Source organism: Castor canadensis, chromosome X (genome assembly GCF_047511655.1).
Source record: "Castor canadensis chromosome X, mCasCan1.hap1v2, whole genome shotgun sequence".
Lineage (NCBI taxonomy): Eukaryota > Metazoa > Chordata > Mammalia > Rodentia > Castoridae > Castor > Castor canadensis.
Window position 1 is genome coordinate 42,028,351 of NC_133405.1, and position 14,248 is coordinate 42,042,598.

Genomic DNA, 14,248 nt, shown 5'->3' on the forward strand with positions numbered 1-14,248 from the left:
TATGTGCATACAAGGCTTGGTTCATTTCTCCCCCCTGCCCCCACCCCCTCCCTTACCACCCACTCCGCCCCCTCCCTCTCCCCCCCACTCCCTCAATACCCAGCAGAAACTATTTTGCCCTTATTTCTAATTTTGTTGTAGAGAGAGTATAAGCAATAATAGGAAGGAACAAGGGGTTTTGCTGGTTGAGATAAGGATAGCTATACAGGGCATTGACTCACGTTGATTTCCTGTGGGTGGGTGTTACCTTCTAGGTTAATTCTTTTTGATCTAACCTTTTCTCTAGTACCTGTTCCCCTTTTCCTATTGGCCTCAGTTGCTTTAAGGTATCTGCTTTAGTTTCTCTGCGTTAAGGGCAACAAATGCTAGCTAGTTTTTTAGGTGTTTTACCTATCCTCACCCCTCCCTTGTGTGCTCTCACTTTTAGCATGTGCTCATAGTCCAATCCCCTTGTTGTGTTTGCCCTTGATCTAATGTCCACATATGAGGGAGAACATACGATTTTTGGTCTTTTGGGCCAGGCTAACCTCACTCAGAATGATGTTCTCCAATTCCATCCATTTACCAGCGAATGATAACATTTCGTTCTTCTTCATGGCTGCATAAAATTCCATTGTGTATAGATACCACATTTTCTTAATCCATTCGTCAGTGGTGGGGCATCTTGGCTGTTTCCATAACTTGGCTATTGTGAATAGTGCCGAAATAAACATGGATGTGCAGGTGCCTCTGGAGTAACAGTCTTTTGGGTATATCCCCAAGAGTGGTATTGCTGGATCAAATGGTAGATCGATGTCCAGCTTTTTAAGTAGCCTCCAAATTTTTTTCCAGAGTGGTTGTACTAGTCTACATTCCCACCAACAGTGTAAGAGGGTTCCTTTTTCCCCGCATCCTCGCCAACACCTGTTGGTGGTGGTGTTGCTGATGATGGCTATTCTAACAGGGGTGAGGTGGAATCTTAGCGTGGTTTTAATTTGTATTTCCTTTATTGCTAGAGATGGTGAGCATTTTTTCATGTGTTTTCTGGCCATTTGAATTTCTTCTTTTGAGAAAGTTCTGTTTAGTTCACGTGCCCATTTCTTTATTGGTTCATTAGTTTTGGAAGAATTTAGTTTTTTAAGTTCCCTGTATATTCTGGTTATCAGTCCTTTGTCTGATGTATAGTTGGCAAATATTTTCTCCCACTCTGTAGGTGTTCTCTTCAGTTTAGAGACCATTTCTTTTGATGAACAGAAGCTTTTTAGTTTTATGAGGTCCCATTTATCTATGCTATCTCTTAGTTGCTGTGCTGCTGGGGTTTCATTGAGAAAGTTCTTACCTATACCTACTAACTCCAGAGTATTTCCTACTCTTTCTTGTATCAACTTAAGAGTTTAGGGTCTGATATTAAGATCCTTGATCCATTTTGAGTTAATCGTGGTATAGGGTGATATACATGGATCTAGTTTCAGTTTTTTGCAGACTGCTAACCAGTTTTCCCAGCAGTTTTTGTTGAAGAGGCTACTATTTCTCCATCGCATATTTTTAGCTCCTTTGTCAAAGATAAGTTTCTTACAGTTGTGTGGCTTCATATCTGGGTCCTCTATTCTGTTCCACTGGTCTTCATGTCTGTTTTTGTGCCAGTACCATGCTGTTTTTATCATTATTGCTTTGTAATATAGTTTGAAGTCAGGTATTGTGATACCTCCTACATTGTTCTTTTGACCGAGTATTGCCTTGGCTACTCGTGGCCTCTTGTGTTTCCATATAAATTTAACAGTAGATTTTTCAATCTCTTTAATGAATGTCATTGGAATTTTGATGGGAATTGCATTAAACATGTAGATTACTTTGGGAAGTATCTACATTTTTACTATGTTGATTCTACCAATCCATGAGCATGGGAGATCTCTCCACTTTCTATAGTCTTCCTCAATCTCATTCTTCAGAAGTGTATAGTTTTCCTTGTAGAGGTCTTTCACATCTTTTGTTAGGTTTACACCTAGGTATTTGATTTTGTTTGAGGCTATTGTAAATGGAATTGTTTTCATACATTCTTTCTCCGTTTGCTCATTGTTAGTGTATAGAAATGCTAATGATTTTTCTATGTTGATTTTATATCCTGCTACCTTGCTATAGCTATTGATGATGTCTAGAAGCTTCTGAGTAGAGTTTTTTGGGTCTTTAAGGTATAGGATCATGTCATCTGCAAATAGGGATATTTTGACAGTTTCATTACCTATTTGTATTCCTTTTATTCCTTCTTCTTGCCTAATTGCTCTGGCTAGGAATTCCAGTACTATGTTGAATAGGAGTGGAGATAGTGGGCATCCTTGTCTGGTTCCTGATTTTAGAGGGAATGGTTTTAATTTTTCTCCATTAAGTATAATGCTGGCTGTAGGTTTGTCATATATAGCTTTTATAATGTTGAGGAACTTTCCTTCTATTCCTAGTTTTCTTAGAGCTTTTATCATGAAATGATGTTGGATCTTATCAAAGGCTTTTTCTGCATCTATTGAGATGATCAAGTGGTTTTTGTCTTTGCTTCTGTTAATGTGGTTTATTACGTTTATTGATTTTCGTATGTTAAACCACCCCTGCATCCCTGGGATGAAGCCTACTTGGTCGTGGTGAATAATCTTTTTGACGTGTTGCTGAATTCAGTTTGCCATTATTTTGTTGAGGATTTTTGCATCAATGTTCATTAAGGAGATTGGCCTATAGTTCTCCTTTTTGGAGGTGTCTTTGCCTGGTTTTGGGATAAGTGTAATACTGGCTTCATAAAATGTGTTTGGCAGTTTTCCTTCCCTTTCTATTTCGTGGAACAGTTTAAGGAGGGTTGGTATCAGTTCTTCTTTAAAGGTCTGATAGAATTCAGCAGAGAATCCATCAGGTCCTGGACTTTTCTTTTTGGGGAGACTCTTGATTGCTGCTTCAATTTCATTTTGTGTTATAGGTCTGTTCAGGTGATTAATTTCCTCTTTGTTCAGTTTTGGATGATGGATCAAAGTTTGGAAAAAGTCTGTTGGTCTAGGAGATGCAATATTTTACATTTATACTAGGAGAAAAAACTATAGTTTCCCAGACCCCATATCATTAAGGAAACCTTAGTTGATTATTCTAGAATTCCAAAGGCAGCAGGGATACTTCTTCAAAAAGTTAAAGATACTGGTAAGCTTGTGTCCCTAGAAAACTTGCCAGCAATGAAGACTTTTTATCTTGATTATATTTTCCCCATATGATTTTGAATTATACACATAAAACCATCGTTCATAGTTCCTAGAAAAATCTCACCAGATGAAGTTAGTGCTTGGCCTGCTTCCTTCAGGAAAAGGCTGAGAGTACTCTTGTGGGCGTTCTCCTCTGTATTCTTTTCAACACTGACTCCCCTCCCGTCTTCTGCTTTGGTCCTTCTCTGCAGCACCAATTCAACATCTGCTCTCTTTTTTTCTGGTGTGTGTGTGAGGCAAGAGGGACTTAGTACCACAGCTGGGTGACAGGAGCCCTAGGTTGAGGAAATAGAAAAAGTAGTGTGTGTCTCCAGTTAACGTTCTTTCCTAGACCCCTCCTATCTTCTGTAGCTAAGTCTTTAGTTCTTGAGTGCCCTGACCTAGGAACCTTAGCTCTTGGCCTCTAGTGGCTGTTGGTGAATAGGGTTATTTCTTTGGCAGATTCTTTATAGCTTTTGTCGTTGTGCATCTCATGTGGCATGATCTCCCTGCAATGTGCACTGTTCAGAGAGGTGAGGTTGAAGGTGGGGAGGGGAGGGGCGGTTGCTTTGTATTGTTTGGCGACTCTGTCCTTAGGAGACACCAAGAGTGGAAATTTCAGGGGCCTGAATAAGGCTGAGAATTTGCCTGCACCAGATCTGGGCCCTAAAGAAGAGGGCTTATCCTTAGATAAGTATTTTTATGTAGTAGAAATGCTACCCCTCTCTTCCAATTTCCCCAAATCTGCATGTATGCTTTTGGGGTAGAGTGAGACCTGCTTCTTTCTGGTCTTGCCCCAGTTTTTTTTTTAATTTTCTCCTTCTAATGTTAATTATACCCTTCCTCCCCATTTTACATCAGTGCAATAAATTAATTATATCCACACACTAGAAACCTAGTTTGGTTAAGTAGGTTAACAATTGACATTCCTCCCTAAACTCTCAATTCAGAATGGTGCTGGCCCCATCTTTGATGCAATCAGTGAAGGATGAGCGCAGATTTTCTTTGTCAGAGGATCCGTGGTAATTTTTTAGGGTAGAGTGAGTGGCAAGGAAGAGGAGCAGAATAGGATTTTTATTGTTGTTTGTTTTCTGGATGTGGAAAGATTCCTCAAATAAGTAATTCCACAGCTTATGTGTCAGGAAAAGTGGAGGCCAGACCCATGCTAGGTTTGTAGAAAGAAGGGACAGGTGGTGAAGAGGAAAAGGAAGATGAGGGGACAAAAAGATAGGTACAAGATGGTGCTAAAAATATTAAAGTACTTGAGGTTCATGAGGGTAATTAAGAGTTAGAGTAAGTCTGGCAATGCACTGCCACCCTCCCTCTGTCCTGCCCCCACCACCATCCAGACTAAGTCAGTAGATATGCCCTTCTGTGAGTTCTTTTCTGGAAGGCCCTATTGACAGATACCTGACTTTCCCTGCCCTTTGGAAGGGGACAGGGGAAGGATTAGTACCAAATCTTGCAGTAGCAGTCTGCTCGCCTTGAGTAAAGGGACTGCTTTCCAGTGGCATTCACTTACTCCTTCAAGGCTGCCCAGAGCAACCCTCACCAAGCCTGTTCTTTCAAATGGAAATGTTTATTTTCTCCACCCAGCACTTGAATTTCATGCAAAAACTTCATGAGGCACAGGCATTGCAGATCTTGTCTCTAAATGCCATTCACCAGTTTTCACCTTCTGCGCTGCTATCTTGGTGCCATCTGCAAGGAGAAAAACACTTGCAAGTCTGCTCTTTTCAGTGGTATAAGCCTCATTTGTTTGGAGGCAGTCCTGTCTCTGGCAGGATTTTGGAGATGGGGGCAGTTGAATCTGAGTTGTTTGGTAATCCTACCTTTTCCCTCCACTCTCCCACTGGGCGCCTGATATTTCTCCCCATAAAGTACCCTGAGCTTGTTACAGGCTAGTGGAAAACTGATAAGGAATACAGAATGGTTGCAGGCGTCAAACTTAATTTGAAAATTGCTTAATAGGCCATGGGGTTTATTTGTCTTATACAAATTATATGCAAATAATCTCTGTGGTTATTACATGTGCAGTGGAGCTGTACTGGTTACAGAAAGACTCTGGAGTCTAATTTCTTGTTTTCTTCCTGATTCTGGATGATTCAGAACAAGATCTTTTGTCTTTGAATTTTCTTTTTCCTTTGCTTTTATTTTTTTCATTTTACAAGATTTGCAGGGGTGTCATAAAACAGAGCTCTAATCATGAATCTCAGTTAAAAATACTGTATACTGGTTTCCCACTGACTATGGGATAAAGTCCAAATGCCTGGCATTAAAAGTCTTTTATGATCTGATTTCAGTCTATCTTCATAGCCATATCTCTCCAGCTTCCCTTTGTCTACCCTACAGTGTCCAGCCAAATGAGACTACTCGTTCTGGGAATGCATTTGGTCACTTAGATTAGAATACCCTTACCCTCATCTCTGCCCATTGAAATCTAACCCAGCTTCCAAGATCCAGCTCCAAATGCCACCACTCCCTGAAATTATTCTCCTCTCCCAACAGGAATAACATCTCTTCTTTCTCTGCTTTACTGCTACTTTTAAAGATGCGTCCTCCCCTCTAGTCTTTGACTTGATTAGATTGAAAGCTCTTTGAGGGCAATGGTAATAAGAATGTTCTCATTCATATTACCTACCCCACAGTGCTTTAAGCAGTTCTTATTCTTATCTGATTAAATGTTTCTTAAATTGAATCCAGTATACTGAATGAGGCTGAAGTTTCAGGTTTTTAATGGTTGTCTCTGCTACTGATTTGCTCATGGGAAAAGCAATTTAACTTTATTCTCTCCTAAAATGGGGTAAAGGTATTCTTGCCTAGGCAGCTGTCAGGACAAATTGAAAATAAACATGTGTAAACTCTTTGAATGCTCTGAAATAAAGGTGTATACATTTTTATTTTCAAAATTACAGAAAATTTTATTCAGAAATTAAAATATTTTATAACTCTTTTTGAAGTTTATCTTACCACCTTCTCTAAACGTAGAAACTGTAGCTACGTAGTTACAGATCGAGGTAGATATAGACATAGATAGATAGTTATAGCTATAGACTACCCTGAAATCTCATGAAGCAGTATGTTACTTACTGAGCTTATTCTTGAACTTGAAAAGCCTTCCTCGAAATACTGTTCCGACTGTGTTATGCTTTCCACCTGGCCATCTGTAAGTCCTGGGAGAAGTGTCATTAAGGTTTTGCATATGTTTCCAGACCATCTTCTCCATCAACTGCCTACTGTCATCACTGTCTTTCTTTTTATGTTAAGGTCGAAACAGAAATCCAGCGGGTCTCCGAGGCATATGAGAACCTCGTAAAGTCATCCTCCAAAAGAGAAACCTTGGAGAAAGCCATGAGGAACAAGCTGGAGGGTGAAATTCGGAGAATGCATGACTTCAACAGGGATCTGAGAGGTGAAGGAACCAACGAGCTTGTTTTATTTTTTTTTGGTGGTACTGATGTTTGAACTCAGGGCCTTGTACTTGCTTGACAAGCCTGAGTCCTTCTAGTTCTGTTTTTTTGAGATGGTCTCACTGTGTAGTTCAGGTTGGCCTGAGACTCACTGTGTAGTGCAGGCCAGCCTCAAACTTATGATCCTTCTGCCTCAACCTCCCTAGTGCTGAGATTAGTCCTAAGCACCACATCTGGCTCTTGGCTTTGTATTTCTGAGACAGCTGCAAGGTGGTGACAGGAAAGGTTGAGGAGTTGCCAATCAGGCTCTTGAGGGTTGTCCAACACATTGGTATGGTCAGTACATTGCAGGATCTATGCCTGGGTGTGTGTGCGTGTGTGTGTGTGTGTGTGTGTGTGTGTGTGTGTGAGAGAGAGAGAGAGAGAGAGAGAGAGAGAGAGAGAGAGAGAGAGAGAAATAATAGTTTCAAGATTGCCTGGGGGGGAGGTGTTATACCTAATTGGTCTTCAGTCAATTAACTAGGCAATAATCCTTCCTGGGACTCCTGGACCCAACTGACCCACTCCCAAAATTGATGCAGCCCCTCTTCCTTCCAGATCTGTCAGAGGCATGACTTTTGACTGTGTAAGCTTGAAATAATGGTGCCCAATGCTATTTGTAGGTTTCATTCTCTCCTTTTATTTTTACCTTCACCCGATGACATTGAAGGTACTGGGAAGTTTCTACTTTAAACCACATCAACACCTTCAAAATTGCTGACCTTGGAAACATCTCCTATCTTTAGATTTCAATTATCTATAAAATCAAAGGGCTTGACTAGATGTTGCCGTGGTCCCCACTTTGACATTACATGGTTTTAAAGACTTCCTAATAACTGTGATACTCTTTTTCCTGGTTAATAAATGGTATCTTCATATATTTGGGGATGGATTATTTTGTTGAAATTTAGAAATCTGCACTTAGGAGTGAAAGACCTGCCATGGTATAGTATTGCTTGAGGTTCACATTTGCAAATCTAGGTCTGTGTCACCCATTCCCGCTTGACAAAGAAGATACTGGCCTGTTTTGCCAAAGGTCAGTATTTAGAGGGCAAACTTCATGTGCTTGGAAGTTTGTATTTGAGGTGCTGTTGATTGTCTCTAAATTCCATAGAGCGTCTAGAGACTGCCAACAAGCAGCTTGCAGAGAAGGAGTATGAGGGATCAGAGGACACAAGGAAAACCATCTCTCAGCTCTTTGCAAAAAGTAAGTCTGAAAGCTCCAGGAGGAGGCATGAATGTGTGAGGGCAGTGATGTGTGTGAAAAGGTTGCATAGTTCTCTTTAGCTTTTAAAACAGCCAGTACAGAATAAATGCTATCTAGGGATTCTTTTTCCCAATCATGCATTAAGTTGGAAGATTCTCTTCTTTTTCTCCTAGGTCAAGAAAGCATCTTGTTATAACATCTAGTCATGTCAAATGACTCCCTCTGTTTTAAGCTAGAGAAACCCCTTAGTATTCCTACTATTGATTGTCATGGCTAGCTAAAGAAAAGACCTTAGTCAACATGGGGTCCCTTACTGATGAAGGGCTTTTCTTAGGAGGTTCCATATGCTGACTGTGGTAGAAATGAGATGAACATGCAGGACTGATAATCAGTGTTTGGAATATCTAACCTGGATATGGAGCTTCCTTAGTTAAACACTTAGTGTTATATCATATCATTACACATTGGCAGATCGTAAGGGTAGCCAGAGTGGGGGATGCTGCTGTGGCCTGAATTAGGACTCTGATTGCAGAGTTGCACAAGTGTGGGACAGGGCAGAGCTGTGTCTTCTTTATAATAGTCTTTCCTTTGTCTGAAAATACTCCTAGGACTGTAACAGTGAATTAATCCTCTTCTTTATCGGTCCCTAATGGACTCCACCCAGCTAGACAATGCCTAATTCTTTCCAATTGCCATAATAAAAGCAGCAATAAAAACTTCATAGTGGTTTGAGTCCACAGGGAGAATGAGTTGGGGGGGAGGTACAGATGAACTGCCCTCATTTTTACAGATGCTTGAAGTTGGTTTCCCCTACTTCTAGTCTTTGTCAGTGTGGCTCCCACTGTAGTCCTGCTTGTTGGGGACTTGTGTCATCCATTTTTTGTGGGACTTGACAATGACTCTTTCATGTCATTTCATGCAGCTCTTCCAGTCAGCTTTTATAAGTTTGTTTGATCTGCACTTACAGAATTTCCCTCCCTGCCGGGTTTCTCTGTTGTGATCTCACTTAAACAGTTTTTCTTCCTCTTTTCCCTAAGCCTCCTGTTCCTTTGTCAGTAGTCTTAGAGTAAGGAATGTTGTTTTTCTGGTGCCTAGGGTGAATTGTTGTCAAGTTGCATTTGTGGTGTCAAGGTTACCCTGGAAGCTAGTTATCTGGGTGGCAGAAAGAGGGTGGCAGCCTCCCAGAACAAAACAAAACATATGGATTATTGCCCTAGATCTGCTAGTTTCTACTCTTTCTATGTTCATATGGTATTTCAGGTATCCTAGGAGCTCTGTTGTGGGTTTATAAAATGTGGTAATTTACTAGATCAAACTACCTGAGCAGGGTAAAAGACTGTCAGTAGCTCTAGGACTAGGTGGGGAAGAACATGACTCTTGGCCCCTTTATTTCTTTTGCCTTTGAGCATTGACAGGGCCCTGAAAGTTCCTAATTGAGGCAAGAGAAAGAAAGCCCTTTTGAAAAACCTTCCTGGGGAGTGTGCTCCAGCAATCCCAGAGAGGCCAAACCAACTCAACCCAGAAGGCATTTAGGTATATAAAAAGATTTTAGAATAAGCCTGGCTTAAGTATAGACTGCACTCCTTATTTACCAATTGTGGGACCTTATTTAAGTTAGTCATACACTCCCAAGTCTCCGTTTCCTTATATACAAAAATAGAGAAGAGAATAATAACTGTTTTGTATGTTGTTCTGAGGATTAAGGTAGTACAGTACTTAGTATGTGGTAAGTATTCAACAAATGTTCATTTCATTTTAAGGTACACCTATTCTGATAGATGTACATAAAGTCACAATGGGAAGGAAGGCAAGGAAGGAAAGCACAGCTGCCCTATTAAGTTTCTCCTACAACCTCAAAGTTCAAGGTCTTGAGAAGAAGCATGGTGGACCTCCAAATCCAAGTCCAAGCTATATCTCTCATTATTAATCATGGTGATAATTATCATTGACCTCTTTTTGCAGAATGTTGCTTTGGTGTTTCATTGTGCTTTATTGTTTCTTTCATTTAAACAAATTGATTATCTCATTTGATCCTTAACAAATATTATGGGTTAAATAAGATGGTTACCTGAGTTTTAATCTACATTTTTATTCTTCCTTAGAACTTCCATCTTTCTGTTTACATTGCCCATCTGTTCTTATGTGCTATCTGCTTTTTCTATTAAAATCCTTAGCATATTAATCACAGTTGTTTTAAACTAATGATCTGATCATTCCAGCATCCTTGCCTGGTCTGAGTCTGGTTCTGATGCTTGCTCTATCTTTTCAATTTGTGTATTTTGCCCTTTAGTATGCCTTGTCATTTTTTTGTTTTTGTTGATGATGAGTGCAGATACAATGTATGGGATAAGAAGAACTGTGCTATGTAGTTATTTTAATAATACCTGCCTCTGTATGGTTGTTCTGAAGATAGTACTCCTCTAATGTGCTGTATGGTATAGCGAGAAGGGAAGTATTCTCTAGTCCTATGATTAGGTCTCAGCCTATTAGTGGGCGTGTACCTTGGAACTGTGAGATTTCACAAGTGCTTCTCAGCTCCCCCTGCAACACTTCGCTGGTACAGAGTGGCCAGAGGGGGTATTGGGTATTTCCTTTCCTCATGTGGAAAGCTTGAACAAACTGGAGATGGGTATTAACCCTTTACCCAGGTTGGTGAAGATCTGCAGAAAAACCCAATAGGGTAGGCTCTGGTTAAATACTTTCTCTTGAGGGCATATATTCTAAGAACAGAATGCTCTGGTGTATTTCTTTCCTTTCTATTTTTTTGAGGTGCAAAATAACAGAGTTTTATTAGAAAAGGAAAGGAAAGCAGGAGTGAAAACAGAGACTCCCCTGTGGGAGGGGCTGGAGGAAAGCAGCCCAAGCCCCAGAATGCTCTGGTGTATTTCATAATGGTTACTTTTCCTCTCCCCCTGCTGATTACACAAGGGGATTTTTCTCTGCTCTTTACTGTAATAATGTGAACAAGCTCCCGGAGATAAAACTCACAAAAGTGTGGAAGTTCCATTATGACTTGGTCTCCGGCTTACCCACACTGAGCCTCCAGAAATACATTAATTGTAGTTCATGTTTTCCTTATATGCTGCTGGTTCCCCCAGAAGTTTCTGTTCATGGGCTTCTAATCTGATAAATTGTGATTCTCTATATCTCTATTGCTCTAATTTTCAGGATAGAGGTTTGCTTTGTCACCTCACTTCTCTAATGGATCTAAGTATAGTTGTTGATTTTTCACTTTGGTCAGCTTTTTGATCTTTGTTAGAATGGATCTCCTGATGTAAATTTTGGCACATTCAAAATTCTCAGAAAAGAAGTATCATTTCAGCCAGATGTTTTATCTGTATAGGTTTGCAAGGAACTCTCTTAGGATTCTTTTAATTTCCTCTACTTCTGGCACTCATTTCTAATATCTTTTATTTATCCTGATGGATGAAATTCCTTAGGTTATTTGTTTTATTTTTTAATGTATGTTACCCTGTTTTCTGAATGTGACTGACAGTTAAACTAATAGGATCAACTTCTTCAGGGTTCATCTCACTAACATTCTTACAACTAGGACCAAACAGTGGAAACTTTAAGTCCTCATTGGGAGGAAGGATAATTACCTCATTGACTATTAGTAAGTGAAAATCACTTCAGGTGGAATATTCAAATGTTCTGATCAGCTATGGCTACTGAACAAGGTACAGCACAATATAAGGGCGGATTGAGGTAAGAATAGTATATGGACCAAAGTATAAGTTCTGTTTAGAGACTACTTATAAACCTGTATTAACTTTCTCAAATGCTAACTTGTGACAGTGTTTCTTCATTCTATTGAAAACTGTAGATTTTAGTACTGTCTTATCCTGATGTCTTCTTCCACCTGTCATATCCATCCACAGTTATTTATTTAGTCCTTATGAAATTAGTGCTGCATAACTGAGCTTGCTATAAAACCCAAACCAGGAAGACCATTATCTGCCCACTAAGTTCTATTTTAAAATCATATATTGTATTTGCACACACATATAAACCAACACATTATACATATGTATGTGACATATATATATATATATATATATGTACATTGTAAGCACAAAAGCTTACTGTTAAAAAAAATCTAAACTTTCAAACTCTAAAACTCTAATAGGCTTACCTCTGCTGACTCCACAGTAAAGGAGAATCTTTAGTAGAGTTTTTTCAGGCGAAATAGCTTCCTCTGTTCCTTCAATTCTGATGTTTTCCCTCTAACTCTGTTCTATTTCTGACAGGAGAAGGAGCAGGAAAGAGCATGGCTTGTCTATCAGTTTTATCTCAATCTCTTGTTAAAGACATTGGGGTTCTTAACAGAAGGAGATTCTGAGATAAAGTGGGTTAGGTTAGACCAGATTTTTCCTAGAGAGTACATGTTGTTGAGTAGCTTGATCTCAGTTAGAAAATCACATTGACATGTAAAGGATGGGATTTGAGGTTTCATCCATTATATGAAAAATCACTTTTAAATCTTTTTAATATACTGTCAAGAGGAAAACATGGGGAGAATTTTGTTGGACTCAGTTGTTCTTTTGTCAATGCAAGAACATTTTAAGTAAACATAATTGAGATTAGCACACACTCTTCTTTCTCCTTTTATCGTTTTTACATTTACTCACATGTTTATACATTGTGCCACCTTCCCTCCCACCCCCTCAACCCCCCACTTCCAGGCAGATCCTGATCCACCCTCTTCTTCAATTTTGTTGAAGAGAAAACATAAGAGATAATAAGAAAAACATAGCATTTTTGCTAGTTTGGGATAAAGATAGCTATACAGAGAGATTCCTAGCATTGCTTCCATGCACTAGAGCATGCACTTTCTTTTCTGATGTGCATGTAGATGTGTGTATATATATATGTACATACTTGTATAATGCTTAATACTTTTCATAACACTTTGCCTCTACTTCCTCATTACTTCTGCAGAACAATCATTAAGTTGTTGTTAGGTGACTTTTCTGAATTTATGTAGCAAGTTAGTGGTAGAGGCAGTGGATAGAGACTAGATCTTGGGTATTCTGGTTTTTTTCCCTGTGTGGTAGAACTGTAGGCTGTCAAGTAATATATCCAATATTTCAGTTTTGCTCACTTAAGGCTTTGAGCCAGCTCCAGGATGGCAGTATTGATATTTTATGTCCTGACAGATAAAGAAAGCCAACGGGAAAAGGAGAAGCTGGAAGCAGAGCTGGCTACTGCCCGTTCTACCAATGAGGACCAAAGGAGACACATTGAAATCCGAGACCAGGCACTGAGTAATGCCCAGGCCAAGGTGGTGAAGCTGGAAGAAGAGGTATGGTTTTCTCAGATAGCATGTGAGCCTGTGGTTTGGAGAGCTGGGAAATCAAGGGTACTGGGCTTCCCATCTTGGTGAACTGGCAGCTTAGACAGTCTTTCAATAAGGAGGTGTCATCTTTTGCTTCTGGTAGCAGTGTGTTTGATGTGAGTGGACTTTGATTTCATTTTTCTTCCCTGCAAGTTCCTTTCTTTTACTCTAGAATAGGAAATCACCAGGGTCAAAGGGCAATTTCCATTTGCTCATTCATGTAATAAGGTAACTGCTTTCATACTCCCAACTTCTTACTAATATTTAACCCTGCCTTAAACCTGTGACAGATATCTATATATAGATGTCTGTAATCCTTGTCCTTTATGGGCTTAAAAGCTTTATTTTCCAAAAATTAGAAAATAATTTTGGATATCATGAAGCGCTCCAAGGGTCTTGAAATTAGCATGCTCTTTTTCTCCCCATGCTCAGTGGGAAGTCAGTTCCATTGACTTCCAATTTGCATTTTTATGGCCACACCTTTTGCTATTGGATTTGGCAGATTGGTTTAAGAATAGAAGTCTGGGACAAGATAAGACCCAGTTTACAGTTTATGTCATGTGAAAGTACTGGCCAAGATTGTTGCTGCAGCTTAAAGACTACTTTTTTACAATGTAGCTATGTGGTGGGGGATAATTCATCAGTTACTGTGTAAGGATTGTTGCCTTCTCTTGACAAATGCAAGGACCCCCAAACTATTAATCATATGATTAAACGTGTGTCTGACTGGTCTCCATGTAGATGTTACTCAATTCAACACTAAACTGTATTCAAGTGATCTACAGGGAACTTTGTTGCCGGACTTTTATTAGTTTATCTTGGATGTGTACAACTGACTCTTAGATGTTTCATACTTCTGGGAATGGGTAAACGCCAGCAAATGTTGATGCTAAAGTGTAACTTTGTTAGAAAAAAGTTTTTGTTAAAAAAAACTTACATCTCATTAAATTCTGTTTTAAAATTTGAATTGTTTTAAAGGAGATAATAGCCTCCATTATAACAAGTTGGAAGCCTTATAAACCTGAGACAGAGTAAAAGTGTCAGTGACCAAATAGTATTCTGGCTA

At 39.5% G+C, this 14,248-nt stretch overlaps 1 protein-coding gene across 3 annotated transcripts in view; it reads left to right on the top strand.

The window, feature by feature from the left end:
- The window catches only part of Amot (angiomotin), a 65,010-nt gene that overhangs the window by 25,130 nt on the left and 25,632 nt on the right, over positions 1–14,248 (top strand). For all 3 annotated transcript variants that reach the window (XM_074064133.1, XM_074064134.1, XM_074064135.1), the window contains 3 exons: positions 6,456–6,600; positions 7,752–7,844; positions 13,004–13,149. In XM_074064133.1, the coding sequence (XP_073920234.1) occupies positions 6,456–6,600; positions 7,752–7,844; positions 13,004–13,149 (384 nt within the window). The remainder of the gene's footprint in view (positions 1–6,455; positions 6,601–7,751; positions 7,845–13,003; positions 13,150–14,248) is intronic.